This window comes from Gigantopelta aegis, chromosome 1 (genome assembly GCF_016097555.1).
Source record: "Gigantopelta aegis isolate Gae_Host chromosome 1, Gae_host_genome, whole genome shotgun sequence".
Lineage (NCBI taxonomy): Eukaryota > Metazoa > Mollusca > Gastropoda > Neomphalida > Peltospiridae > Gigantopelta > Gigantopelta aegis.
In genome coordinates, this window is record NC_054699.1 from 25942295 (window position 1) to 25957629 (window position 15335).

At 39.7% G+C, this 15335-nt stretch overlaps 1 protein-coding gene across 2 annotated transcripts in view; it reads left to right on the forward strand.

Annotated features, from left to right (window-relative positions):
* Nucleotides 1-14343, forward strand: part of LOC121372889 (mitochondrial intermediate peptidase-like) — a 47784-nt gene extending 33441 nt beyond the window's left edge. For both annotated transcript variants that reach the window (XM_041499329.1, XM_041499335.1), the window contains exons 16-20: nt 2645-2743; nt 7804-7938; nt 9211-9332; nt 9923-9996; nt 13340-14343. In XM_041499329.1, coding sequence (XP_041355263.1) covers nt 2645-2743; nt 7804-7938; nt 9211-9332; nt 9923-9996; nt 13340-13437 — 528 coding nt within the window. In that variant the 3' untranslated portion in view covers nt 13438-14343. The remainder of the gene's footprint in view (nt 1-2644; nt 2744-7803; nt 7939-9210; nt 9333-9922; nt 9997-13339) is intronic.
* The last annotated feature ends 992 nt before the right edge of the window (nt 14344-15335 follow it).

Below are 15335 nucleotides of genomic sequence, written 5' to 3' on the forward strand. Positions count from 1 at the left end.
GGCCGACTAGATGCAGGCGAATCCAGAACGGCCGTTGCCAGGGCATTCCATGTGTCCCCAAGCACCATCTCCAGACTGTGGGACCGTTACCAGCAACATGGATCAACACGTGACCTCCCTAGATCCGGTCGACCACGGGTCACTACCACCGGGCAGGACCGCTACATCCGGGTACGCCACCTTCGGGAACGATTGACTACTGCCACCTCCACAGCCGCAGCAATACCAGGTTTGCGCAGGATATCCAACCAGACCGTACGGAACCGCCTACGTGAGGTAGGAATTCATGCCAGACGTCCAGTTCGAGGTGTCATCTTAACACCACAACACCGTCGACTCCGACTGCAGTGGTGCCAGATTCATCGACAATGGCCTCAACTGCGATGGAGACAGGTGTGGTTCAGTGACGAGTCCCGATTTCTGCTCCGACGTCATGATGGAAGATGTCGCGTGTATAGGCGTCGTGGTGAACGTTATGCGGCAAACTGCGTGCAGGAAGTGGACAGATTCGGCGGGGGTAGTGTCATGGTGTGGGCAGCCATCTCACACACTGGCAGAACTGACCTGGTCCACGTGCAGGGCAACCTGAATGCACAGGGCTACATTGACCAGATCCTCCGGCCACACATCGTTCCAGTTATGGCCAACGCCAACGCAGTGTTCCAACATGACAACGCCAGGCCTCACACAGCACGTCTCACAACGGCTTTCCTACAGAACAACAACATTAATGTCCTTCCTTGGCCATCGATATCACCGGATTTGAACCCAATTGAGCATCTATGGGACGAGTTGGACCGACGCCTCCGACAGCGACAACCACAGCCCCAGACCCTGCCCGAGCTGGCAGCAGCCTTGCAGGCCGAGTGGGCCACCATCCCCCGGGACGTCATCCGTACTCTGGTTGCTTCAATGGGCAGGCGATGCCAGGCAGTTGTCAACACACGCGGAGGCCACACCCGGTATTGACTCCAGATGACCTTGACCTTGGTGGTGTGTCCTATCACTTACTCACAATGGACTAGAGTGAATTGTGAACAATCCTGCAACATTTGGTAATTATCGGACTCACCATTCAATAATTAAATCAATTCTCCAAATGTTACGACAATGTGGTTTTGCGTTTCTTCTTTTGAAGAGTATATATTATTCATTTTTTACGGCAATGAATTAGGACACAAAACTGGGGCATGGTGCAGCGCCCTTTTATATATTGCTAGCTAGAACACTGTATTCATTCAAGTGGTTTTATAGTAAACATAAACGATAGATACCATTATGTGAATGTGTGTCTTCATTCCCTGGGTAACATTCATTTGATAGTCCAGATGTTATGATCCCCTGTTTCTCAAGGCAAATAATAGTTTTACTATGAGAGTAGTAGACAATGGGAGATCAGTTCGACTGACTGACCAGTACTGCTTCTAACTATAGGCACTGTTACTGGAGTTGATGCTAAACACATCTAAGTTTAGTTAAATAATTATAAGTAATCATGAAAGTAATCGCTGATTACGATTACATTAGCAATGTAATCGATTACGATTGCGATTACATGAAAACATATAATTGATTACAATCGATTACCATTACTGATTACGATTACCCCATCTCTGATCTCGCAGTTGCCGCCATTAAGTCTGAGTCCTGCTATCCCATCATAGAATTGAACACATTGTAATTACAGGTAGGTAATTTGGACGACAAAGATAATTACAGAGGAAACCTGCTGGCATCACTCCATGGGCTACTTGTTTTGATTAATTAGCAGCAAGGGATCTTTTATATGTAGTATCTCACAGGATATTGTCTGGAGTGAGAAATAGGACCCACCGACAATTAACATGATCAAGGTCTTTTGGATATTTTAAGCCTATTTTGACAGTCTCTTTGCCGATTTAATTGTATCATAAAAACCAAAATAGAGTAAAATAATTGCATTTCTTTTGTTGCTCAGTATATATTTCTACAATGTTTTATTATTACAGGTAGTTCTCTACCGATCCAATTGGAGAGGACTATAGGTTTCATCTCTGTCCTTCTGTCTGTCCGTTTGTCCCACATATACATGTGTACATGTAGCTTTCTGAATGATTGTTTTAGAAGGCCTTGAGATATTGAACTGCAATTTTGTGTATAGCTTTATCATATACTGTTACAGATCAATTACGGTCCAACCAGAGGGGACTATAGGTTTCATCTCCTTCTGTCTGTCTGTCTGTCCGTCTGTCTGTCTGTCCCACATATACATGTAGCTTTCCGAATGATTGTTTTAGAATGCCTTAAGATACTGACCTGAAATGTTGTGTATAGCTTTATTATGTACTGTTACAGATCAGTTTTGACTTTCATGGCAATTTACCCATTTTTGATGGAGTTATATAGCTTATGAACGTAGAACATTTAAAATTTTGTTTTCTGGGCTTTTTTTTTGTTTTGTTTTTTGCAATGAAATTTTTTGAGATGAAATTTTTTATATTTCTTCATCATGTACTGTTACTGATCAAGTTTATCTTTCTTTATGATTTACCCACTTTTCACAAAGGTATGTCACTCGAATTTAATAGGAGATTACGAAAAATTGTTGGGTTCAGTAGGCGATATGCATTACTTTAGCAGTACTCTCAGAATGCTTGTTACTTAGGTCATCTCTTCATTTGCTCATCACTACAAGACTGGGGAGAAACTTGACGTAGCGACCATTCACAATCTCTGCAACTCCAAGAAAATGTTTGCTGCATCGGTAAGCCTTTCTGTTATACACAAACACATGGTCTGGGTAGATTTAAACTAGCGATGAAAACTTTTAGCTTTATTTTTCTATTTGTAAATGCAGCAAAACATTATGCTTTTTATGTATTTATTACACACCTATTCAATCTTACTATAGTAATAAAGGCATTTTGAAACCGTGTGATATATTTATTTTGTATCGCACATATGTGCAATATGGATGGGAACTTTTAAATGAGGAATTCCCTTTTTCTTTTTACTGCAGTTAGCGTCTTTTCTTTACTGACATCATATATGATTTACAAATGACGTCACATCGTATTTGAAATATTACACAAGGCTGCCCACAGAGTATGATTCTTAACGTCAAGTAAATCCATGAAAGGAGCATTAATGATAGATTTAACAAAGTGTTGTTATGACGTTAAATTAAAAACCATTTTTGTAAAACATAAAAGAAGGTATGTAATAAATTCAGAACTTATTGTTTTCGCTTACTTTTTATTTCAATAGTTTATTTTGTGACAGAACATACCACTCGATCGCTAAGCGGTCTCGTGGTATATATTCTTCCGCAAAATAAACTCGTGCAATGAATAGGAAGTGAAAACAATGTATGTGAAGTTCTGTATATGTCTTGATAATATGTGTTTGTGCTGGAATGTCTTTAGTAATATTTAGTGGAGTGTGACAGTGTGTGTATGTACTTTAAACTGAGTTATAATATAAACGTAATATCTTGTGTGTATTTTATACTGCTATGCCGCATATATTTAGTATCTGTATGTACTTTTAGACTGCCATACATACACGTTTGTGTATGTAATTTAAACTGGGGTCAGGACGTAACCCAGTGATAAAGCGCTTGCTTGATGTGCGGTCGGTCTGGGATCAATCCCCATCGGTGGACCCATTGGGTTATCTCTCGTTCCAGCCAGTGCACCATGACTGGTATATCAGAGGCTGTGGTATATGTACATGTATGTGCTATCCTGTCTGTGGGATGGTGCATATAAAAGATCCCTTGCTACTAATGAAAAAATGTAGTGGGTTTCTTCTCTATGACTGTGTCAAAATGACCCTATGTTTGACATTCAATAGCCGATGATTAATAAAATTATAAATAGTGGTGTTGTTACACAAAACACTTTTTCTTTTTTAAATTTATACTGCTGTTTAGTAGGTGAATTAACTGTGTGCAAGTACTGTAAGCTGCAGTAGAGTATTAAAATGTGCTTTAAAATGCAGTGTAATATATAGAGATTGTTATATGAGCTTGTGTATCGTACTAATTTCACGAAACGCGTCAGGATTTTTTGATTACGCAAGCGAAGGCGAGGGTAATACATAAATCCTGACACTAGTTTTGTAAATTCCGTACGATACACACACGAGTGTATAATTTCTTTATTATCCATATTATTATTGTTATTTTTTTATAATTAAATTTCTGTTTATTCATTACAATGTAACGTCATCCCATTGGTCCAGACGTAGCAACAGGAGTTGGTTCATTTTTCGATAAGCGTAAAAATTACATCGTCAGGGAACGTCATATCTGATTTTATACGGGCAAGTTGTCTTATTGAGCGTTATTGTTTATGGATAAAAAATAATTCAAAATAAAGAATGACGTTTTTGTGTTATTATTAGCCTGTATGATTCAAATTTAATTTTAAGTATTGTCTGTTATTTCTTTTACGTTCATCTGGGTATGAGCAAAACAAATCATCAGCAAATATATGTGGGAGTGGCATTGCAGGATCTCTAACAGCAGGTGTTCTGAGTGTCTGTGTGTATTATTCTCTTATTCGGGATCTCCAACAGCAAGTGTTCTGAGTGTCTGTGTGTATTTCCCCGCTGTACAGGATCTCCAACAGCAGGTGTTCTGAGTGTCTGTGTGTATTTCCCCGCTGTACAGGATCTCCAACAGCAGGTGTTCTGAGTGTCTGTGTGTATTTCCCCGCTGTACAGGATCTCCAACAGCAGGTGTTCTGAGTGTCTGTGTGTATTTCCCCGCTGTACAGTATCTCCAACAGCAGGTGTTCTGAGTGTCTGTGTGTATTTCCCCGCTGTACAGGATCTCCAACAGGAGGTGTTCTGAGTGTCTGTGTGTATTTCCCCGCTGTACAGGATCTCCAACAGCAGGTGTTCTGAGTGTCTGTGTGTATTTCCCCGCTGTACAGGATCTCCAACAGCAGGTGTTCTGAGTGTCTGTGTGTATTTCCCCACTGTACAGGATCTCCAACAGGAGGTGTTCTGAGTGTCTGTGTGTATTTCCCCACTGTACAGGATCTCCAACAGCAGGTGTTCTGAGTATCTGTGTGTATTTCCCCACTGTACAGGAGCTCCAACGCAAGTGTTCTGAGTGTCTCTGTGTGTATTTCCCCACTGTACAGGAGCTCCAACGCAAGTGTTCTGAGTGTGTATTTCCCTACTGTACAGGATCTCCAACAGCAAGTGTTCTGAGTGTCTGTGTGTATTTCCCTACTGTACAGGATCTCCAACAGCAAGTGTTCTGAGTGTCTGTGTGTATTTCCCCACTGTACAGGATCTCCAACAGCAAGTGTTCTGAGTGTCTGTGTGTATTTCCCCACTGTACAGGATCTCCAACAGCAGGTGTTCTGAGTATCTGTGTGTATTTCCCTGCTGTACAGGAGCTCCAACGCAAGTGTTCTGAGTGTCTCTGTGTGTATTTCCCCACTGTACAGGATCTCCAACAGCAGGTGTTTTGAGTGTCTGTGTGTATTTCCCTACTGTACAGGATCTCCAACAGCAAGTGTTCTGAGTGTCTGTGTGTATTTCCCCACTGTACAGGATCTCCAACAGCAAGTGTTCTGAGTGTCTGTGTGTATTTCCCCGCTGTACAGGATCTCCAACAGCAGGTGTTCTGAGTGTCTGTGTGTATTTCCCCGCTGTACAGGATCTCCAACAGCAGGTGTTCTGAGTATCTGTGTGTATTTCCCCACTGTACAGGAGCTCCAACGCAAGTGTTCTGAGTGTCTCTGTGTGTATTTCCCCACTGTACAGGATCTCCAACAGCAGGTGTTCTGAGTGTATCTCTGTGTATTTCCCCACTGTACAGGATCTCCAACAGCAGGTGTTCTGAGTGTCTCTCTGTGTATTTCCCCACTGTACAGGATCTCCAACAGCAGGTGTTCTGAGTGTCTGTGTGTATTTTCACACTGTACAGGATCTCCAACAGGAGGTGTTCTGAGTGCCTGTGTGTATTTGCCCGCTGTACAGGATCGCCAACAGCAGGTGTTCTGAATATCTGTGTGTATTTCCCCGCTGTACAAGAGCTCCAACGCAAGTGTTCTGAGTGTCTCTGTGTGTATTTCCCCACTGTACAGGATCTCCAACAGCAGGTGTTTTGAGTGTCTGTGTGTATTTCCCTACTGTACAGGATCTCCAACAGCAAGTGTTCTGAGTGTCTGTGTGTATTTCCCCGCTGTACAGGATCTCCAACAGCAGGTGTTCTGAGTGTCTGTGTGTATTTCCCCGCTGTACAGGATCTCCAACAGCAGGTGTTCTGAGTGTCTGTGTGTATTTCCCCGCTGTACAGGATCTCCAACAGCAGGTGTTCTGAGTATCTGTGTGTATTTCCCCACTGTACAGGAGCTCCAACGCAAGTGTTCTGAGTGTCTCTGTGTGTATTTCCCCACTGTACAGGATCTCCAACAGCAGGTGTTCTGAGTGTATCTCTGTGTATTTCCCCACTGTACAGGATCTCCAACAGCAGGTGTTCTGAGTGTCTCTCTGTGTATTTCCCCACTGTACAGGATCTCCAACAGCAGGTGTTCTGAGTGTCTCTCTGTGTATTTCCCCACTGTACAGGATCTCCAACAGCAGGTGTTCTGAGTGTCTGTGTGTATTTTCACACTGTACAGGATCTCCAACAGGAGGTGTTCTGAGTGCCTGTGTGTATTTGCCCGCTGTACAGGATCGCCAACAGCAGGTGTTCTGAATATCTGTGTGTATTTCCCCGCTGTACAAGAGCTCCAACGCAAGTGTTCTGAGTGTCTCTGTGTGTATTTCCCCACTGTACAGGATCTCCAACAGCAGGTGTTCTGAGTATCTGTGTGTATTTCCCCGTTGTACAGGAGCTCCAACGCAAGTGTTCTGAGTGTCTCTGTGTGTATTTCCCCACTGTACAGGATCTCCAACAGCAGGTGTTCTGAGTGTCTGTGTGTGTATTTCCCCACTGTACAGGATCTCCAACAGCAGGTGTTCTGAGTGTCTCTCTGTGTATTTCCCCACTGTACAGGATCTCCAACAGCAGGTGTTCTGAGTGTCTGTGTGTATTTGCCCGCTGTACAGGATCGCCAACAGCAGGTGTTCTGAGTAACTGTGTGTATTTCCCCGCTGTACAGGAGCTCCAACGCAAGTGTTCTGAGTGTCTCTGTGTGTATTTCCCCACTGTACAGGATCTCCAACAGCAGGTGTTCTGAGTATCTGTGTTTATTTCTCCGCTGTACAGGAGCTCCAACGCAAGTGTTCTGAGTGTCTCTGTGTGTATTTCCCCACTGTACAGGAGCTCCAACGCAAGTGTTCTGAGTGTCTCTGTGTGTATTTCCCCACTGTACAGGATCTCCAACAGCAGGTGTTCTGAGTGTCTCTCTGTGTATTTCCCCGCTGTACAGGATCTCCAACAGCAGGTGTTCTGAGTGTCTGTGTGTATTTCCCCGCTGTACAGGATCTCCAACAGCAGGTGTTCTGAGTGTCTGTGTGTATTTCCCCACTGTACAGGATCTCCAACAGCAGGTGTTCTGAGTGTCTCTGTGTGTATTTCCCCACTGTACAGGATCTCCAACAGCAGGTGTTCTGAGTGTCTGTGTGTATTTCCCCGCTGTACAGGAGCTCCAACGCAAGTGTTCTGAGTGTCTGTGTGTATTTCCCCACTGTACAGGATCTCCAACAGGAGGTGTTCTGAGTGTCTCTCTGTGTATTTCCCCGCTGTACAGGATCTCCAACAGCAGGTGTTCTGAGTGTCTGTGTGTATTATTCTGTTAGTCAGGATCTCCAACAGAAGTTGTTCTGAGTGTGTCTGTATATTATTCTGTTATTCAGGATCTCCAACAGCAGGTGTTCTACTCAGTGCTGGACCAGGTCTACCATGGACCTCACCCGATGGGAAAGTCCAGCACGGACATCCTCTGTGACTTACAGAAGATTTACTATGGAGTCCCTCAAGTGGAAGGCACGGTATGGTTCACTTACTCGCTTCATTTGTTTATATATTTTTTCGTGCTTATATCCATTTAAGGTAACCCCAAAACACACCTCAACTATCTTGGCTGTCTGTGCAGGACAGTGGGTTAGTGGTTAGCTAATTAGTGGTCAATGAGAGAGAAGTCGGTGTAGTGGTCTTACACCTACTAGGGGGTGGCGGTGATTACCCGGTAATCATATATCAGTTCATTCATCCATTTATATATGGAGTTCAGTGCTTATATCCAATTAAGGTTCAAGTATGCTGTCCTGGGCACACATGTCAGCTATCTGGGCTGTCTGTCCAGGACAGTGGGTTAGTGATTAGTAGTTGGTGGTTAATGAGAGAGAAGTCGGTTTAGTGGTCTTACACCTAATAGGGGCACAGCAACTAATCATACAGTGAAACCTCTGTAAATTGGAATCCCCTCAAAACCGGACATTTCTCATAGGCCCTTTTTAAATATATGTACATAAGAGAACCTCTCTAAACCGGATACCTCTCAAAAGTGGACTTTTTACTTGGTCCAGAGGGTGTCCGGTGTAGAGGAGTTCCACTGTATATCAGTTCATTCATCCATTTATATACTTAGTTCACAGCTTGTATCCAATTAAGGTTTAAGCACACTGTCGTGGGCACACACCTCAGCTATGTGGGCTTTTTTCCAGGACAGAGGGTTAGTGGTTAGCAAGAGAGAAGTCAATGTGGTCACGTTATACCTACTTGGTGCATGGTGATCAACCATGATTTACAATATTCATGCGTTTAGACCCACAGTTCAATGCATTGTTTTTCAATTTGCATGCAGCTTATTTAGATTTTAAAAAATATATAATAATAATAAATAATAATATAACAATTATAATAATAATAGTCACTAACTAATAATAATAATAAAAGTGTCCAGTGGTAAAGCGCTCAATGCGCGGTCAGTCTGGGATCAATCCCCATCAGTGGGCCCATTGGGTTATTTCTCGTTTCAGCTAGTGCACCACGACTGGTATATCTAAAGCCGTGGTATGTAGGATGGTGTATATAAAAGAACCCTTGCTGCTAATCGAAAAGAGTAGCCCATGAACTGGCGACAGCGGGTTTCCTCTCAATATCTGAGTGGTCCTTAACCATATGTCTGACACCATATAACCGTAAATAAACTGTGTTCCGTGTGTCGTTAAATAAACCATTTCCTTCCTTCCACATAACTGTAAATAAAATGTGATGAGTGTGTCGTTAAATAATTTTTTTTTTCTTTCTTTCTGTTTCAGGCGAGACAGCTACGATTCGGCCATCTTGTTGGTTATGGAGCCAAGTACTACTCATATCTGTTGTCGAGGGCGATAGCATCTCGCATCTGGTACCAGTGCTTCCAACAAGACCCTTTCAACAGGTATGCATGGTAACAGGTTATTAAATACTTTGAATGTTTTCATTGATGTCGCACAACTCGTTAAAACCAGTGCACCACAACTGGTCAAAAGTTGTGGTATGTGCTATCCTGTCTATGGGATGGTACATATAAAGGACCCCTGGCTACTAATGAATTTTTTTTTGCGGGTTTCCTCTCTAAGACTAAAATGTCAAAATTACCAAATGTTTGATATTCAAGAGCCGATGATTAATAAATCAGTGTGCTCTAATGGTGTTGTTAAACAAAACAAACTTCTCCTTTTTTTGGTGTTGATTAAATTATCATCGAAAGTGTGCAATAACTATGCATACTACTTGTACGTTTATGCGGTAACTTTAACAGAAAGAACAAGGAAAAAATTAATAAAAAGTCTTCTAAATTCAAAACTTTTAAACAACAAAAATATTTTGGACATATCTGTCATGATTATTTGTATATTTGTCAGCTAAAAGCTCAAACTATATATTGTTTGCTGTGATTAAAAATAACTTATTTTCCAGCATTAAAATACATTGTTTTATGATTAAACTGTTAATATATTTATAATTTTTGTTTTCTTTTTCCCATAGGAGCATGGGGGAGAAATACAGAAAAGAGATTTTGGCTCATGGAGGAGACAGACATCCAGAAAAGCTGATTCAAGGTTTTAACATTATTAAATAAATTAATTAATTAACTCACTAAAGTTGATTTAGTGTTTTAAAATTGGTTGGTTGATTACGTCTCAGTATTAGGTAGTTAAAGTGCTTTCTTTTAGTAGATAAGGTTGGTAGGTACATTGTTCACAGCCCGGTGTAACAGCCCAAAATATACACACACACCCCTGTCAACTATACCCGGGGTTAAAGTGGGCTAGCCTGTTTTATACCCCTAACCCTAACTCTAACCCTCATTTTTTTAATTACTAACCTGTATACAAAATAAATAAATAATAATAATAATAAATGTTGTAAAAGATAAGCAACTATTGCTTTCATAAAAATTAAACTATCATAGATTAGTCATTTTAGTCATATTTAGATATTTCGATATTCTCTAGCCCAAAATATATAAATTATGATTGGAAAAAACCTCTGGACATTGAAATACAGACTAGAGAGGTATATTCTGGGCTAGCCTGTTATATACCCTGGGGTGTATTCTGGGCTAGTCCAGTTTATACCCCGGGTATAGTTTGGCGGGGAGTATATTTTGGGCTATTACACCGGTACCGGCTCCCACCCAGAGTGAGTTTAATGACTCAGTGGGTAGGTGTAAGGTCATACACTGACTTCTCTGTAACTAACAACTAACCACTAACCTATTGTCCTGGATGGACAGTCCAGATAGCTGAGGTGTGTGCCCACGACAGCATGCTTGGACCTTAAATGAAATGAAATAAAGGTACCATAACATTACTTGTTGTAGCAACTTAATATATAGTCAGGGTTAGGGAATAAGGTTTTTATTAAAAAACATTTTTAAATACTGAAATGCCTTTTTAAATCTTTCATTGATGATTTATAAATAGATTGACCTCTGCAGTATTTAAATAACCCATTGGTTTGAAATTATTTGTAATTTTAGTCCTAAATGACAACATTTTATTTAAGGTTCAAGCACGCTGTCCAGGGCACACACCTGAGCTATCTGGGCTGTCTGTCCAGGACAGTGGGTTAGTTGTTAGTTGGTTAGTGGTTAGTAAGAGAGAAGAGGGTGTAGTGGCCTTACACCTACCCATTGAGCCCTTAAGAACTCGCTCTGGGTTGGAGCCGGTATCGGGCTGCGAACCCTGTACCTACCAGCCTGTAGTCCGATGGCTTAACCACTACGCCACCGAGGCCGGTAATGACAACAACTGTTCAAGTGGTATACTGTCATTTATATAACACCAAAATAAGGCGGTGCTCTGGCATTAGGGGGGATAACTCAAAATTTACATTGTTGATTTTATTTTTTGCATTGTAGTTATCACAGCTCTCTTGGTATTGTTTTAGACATATACAAGACAAGACAATTTTCATTCAGTATAAAGGCCATAGGCTCATAATACAGTCAGAAACTATTATACATGTTTGCGCATGTGTAGTGTTTGCACATTTTACTATATGTATATATTTAAATATTTCTAAGTTTTTGCACATTATAAAGATAAAGACATAATATATTAAATAATACATCCAAATTTTCCAATGTTGTAATATCTATAAAGGTTTGCAGTGAATGTTTTTTTATAAATTTAGAAATATGGTGATCTCTTAATACATTATAACGCTTACACACAAGTAAAATATGGAGTTCATCCTCAATATATCTTAATCCATGATCGAGGCAATATGGACAGTCTTTCAGTGTAGGTTATGTTGTTATATCTTCCTTGGTCAAGAGCAAGTCTGAAGTTACTACATCTAAACCTTGTATATATTACTTTAAGATAAACAGGGATTTCATAAGTGAAATAGCATTCTACATTTAACAGTGACTTATAGTTACATAACTACACCAGTTTTACTGAAGATTATCAAACAATCGTTGTCTAAATTTAACTACAAACAATTTTACATCTCCAACATCCTCAGCTATCCAAACATAGCCAAATTCTGATCTAAAAAGAATATTGTTTAATATAAGTCACCCATGTGGTGCGTCCTGCTTCATCCAGTGTCTGTAGCATTGTATTGTTGTACTTGTCATAGAATATATTCTGACATAGAAATTGTGTTGAATATTGTGCAAATGTTAATGGGGGTGTGCATACAGATAATACAACACGTACTTCTGTGATGCATTTTAAACATCAGTAATAAAATAAAGTAAAGTTTTTTTTATTTAACGATGCCACTAGAGCACATTGATTTTTTATCATATAATCAGCTATTGGACGTCAAACCTATGGTCATTCTGACACTGTTTTTTTTTTAGAGGAAACCCGCTGTCGCCACATATTCTACTCTTTTACGACAGGCAGCAAGGGATCTTTTTTTTGTACTTGCCACAGGCAGGATAGCACAAACCATGGCCTTTGTTGAACCAGTTATGGTTCACTGGTCGGTGCAAGTGGTTTACACCTACCCATTGAGCCTTTTCGGAGCACTCACTCAGGGTTTGGAGTCGGTATCTGGATTAAAAATTCCATGCCTCGACTGGTATCCAAACCCAGTTCCTACCAGCCTGTTGACCGATGGCCTAACCACAACGCCACCGAGGCTGGTACATCAGTAATAAATGCTATATTAAAGTATAAAACCGACTAAGTATTAAGAAGAAATAAAAATAGCTTTTTTAAATACAGTAAAACTCCTCTAAACCTGATCCTCAGTACACTGGAATTCCCTCAAAACTGGCAACAGAAATGTTTCGCAATATTTTAAATTCCACCCGGAATTAAATTTAATTTTAACGTTTATAAGACTTTTTGATTTCAGTACGAAATTTTAAAATATGTATTGTATTATACTCTTCCACACAATTCATTACACTGTGGTTTTACATAATTATATAAATAATATTTTCATATATTTACTATTTGTGACACTCAGTTATCTATGTGTATTTTTGTGCTGGGGTGTTGTTAAACATTCATTCGTTCATTCGTTTGTTCATTCATTCATTCGTCCATTTGATCATTCATTTATTCATTCCCTTTTTAAATATCAGTCAGAACCTCTCTATCTTGGATACCCTTTGAAACCAGACTTTTTGCTTGGTCCTGTGGGTGTTCAGTTTAGTGGGGTTTCATTGTATACTCAACAACGAAAGTTTAGCTAATGTTAAAAGAAATGGCATAACATTTATGAATTAACCTATTTTTATTAATTAGTATTCACATCTGATATGTTTACCATTTACAAACAACATAAAGTCACCAACCTTTGCCTTAACACAACAGGAGGACCTGGTTTTCTTTTAAGTTATTTCAACCATGGCAAATTTAGATGTCATAAAAGATATTTGCGAAACTTGCGTTGTTGAGTATAGTTTGAGCAATATGTTTGATTTTCTTCCAGGAATGCTGGGAGAGGTGCCGACTGTTGATTATCTCGTGGACTCGTTAGTTATGGATCTTCAACACACTTCAGCAAGTCTAAGTCAATCCGAGGAATAGTTGTGAAAACATTTTTAAGCTATTTATTGTTTACAGTTTACATTATATATATATATATATTTTTGTTGTTGTTGTTGTTGTTGTGATGTTTGGACCTTTCAAAGTTAACCTTCTGACAACTGCAAGATATGTCGCCCGACATCACGCCAGTCGACATACTGTACACTGTATTCAGTGCATTTCCCAATTCATATTTTCTGCCGTTTTGCACACGACACTCACCAGAAAGACTCTTATAACAGGAAACGGAAATCAACCCAGCTTCCTGTGTCTTTAGGCTTTCTTTTTCTTCGGCAACAATGGCAGCATGCATTGGTCATTATTAGGGATCGATAGCTGATTATGACAGCTAATTTGATAATAAATTTGATAGTTTTACCAACATCGAAAATCACCAAATATTGGGATATGAATCGTAGTTCGGTTTTTTGGGGTGTTTTTTTTAATTCTGGTCAGAAAACCACTGTTATCAGGAATAATAGACATAAATACTGGACAGCTGGCCACAAATGCTGGTAAGTAAATGTAACTTTTTTGAATTTTTTTGCCTAAATTTAGTCGACATTAACTGATCATATACTTACCGATTCAAATATGAACTTTATTTTATGTATTTATAAATTATTTAAGAGAATATATGTGAGTAAAAATTATAAACTTGTACCCACTCAACGTGGTTTTTGTCAAAAATTAATCCAGTAGTCTAAAGGTTAACAGGAGAAAAATGTGATAGGCCAGAGGTGAAGCTAAATATGTAGAAAGCCAGCATTTACCCGGCAGTATTTATTAGTCCCCTACCTGTCCAGTCAGAGGGGACTATAGGTTTCATCTCTGTCCTTCTGTCTGTCTGTCTGTCTGTCTGTCTGTCATTCGTCTGTCCCACAAATAGTTTTCCGGATGTGTTTTTTTTCACAATGCCTTGAGATATTGCACTGAAATGTTGTCTATAGCTTTACCATGTACTGTTACAGATCAAATTTGGACTTGCATGGCAATTTACCAATTTTTGACAGAATTATGGCCCTTGAACTCAGGAGATATGATAATTTGTTTTCCAGAAATATTTGCCACAAACCCATTAGATAGTGAGCTGAAATTTTGTCTATATCTTTATCATGTACTGTTACAGATCAAATTTGGACTTTTCATGGCGATTTACCCATTTTTGACAGAATTATGGCCCTTGAACTTTGGAGATACGAATATTTGTTTCTGCATGGTTTTTTTCACAATGCCTTGAGATATGGAGTTGAAATTTTGTGTATAAATTTATCATGTACTGTTACAGAGTTGTGGCCCTTTTTGGGATTGGTAGTGGACACGTATTGCTTTAGCAGTACTCTCAGAATGCTTGTTTCTGTGGGTTTGTTTTTTGTGTGTTGTTCTTAAACAAACAAACATTCATCCATTCATTCATTCACTCATTCATTCACATTCATTTATGGATGACATGTAGCTTAGTGGTATATTTCTTGTTTGTTTTGTTGTTTTAAGACAGGTTTTTGGGGGTGTTTGGGGTATTGTTTTTTTTCTTCAGAGGTGTGGTGGGTGGGTTGTGTGTGTTTTTGAACTTACTTTGCAAAATCAAAAGTGTTTACTCCTCAGGGAATTTTCTTTTCTTTTGTAAATATCACTAAAAATAGCTGTCAGTTATATATTAATAAAATATATATATGCCAACCCTTGAAATGTCAATAAACGAATTCAACAGATTTGTGTGCTTTTGTAATTTGTTTTGCAAAGGATGGCCACACATACACATACCAACTCTGAAATTTAGGTTATGCAAATCTCCCCACCCCACCTCATCTCATTTCAAAGGTGAATTAACATATAACTGCCCCAAAAAGTTGCTGGTGTCTTCAATATTATGATCCTATCGTATTTGTTATCGGGTG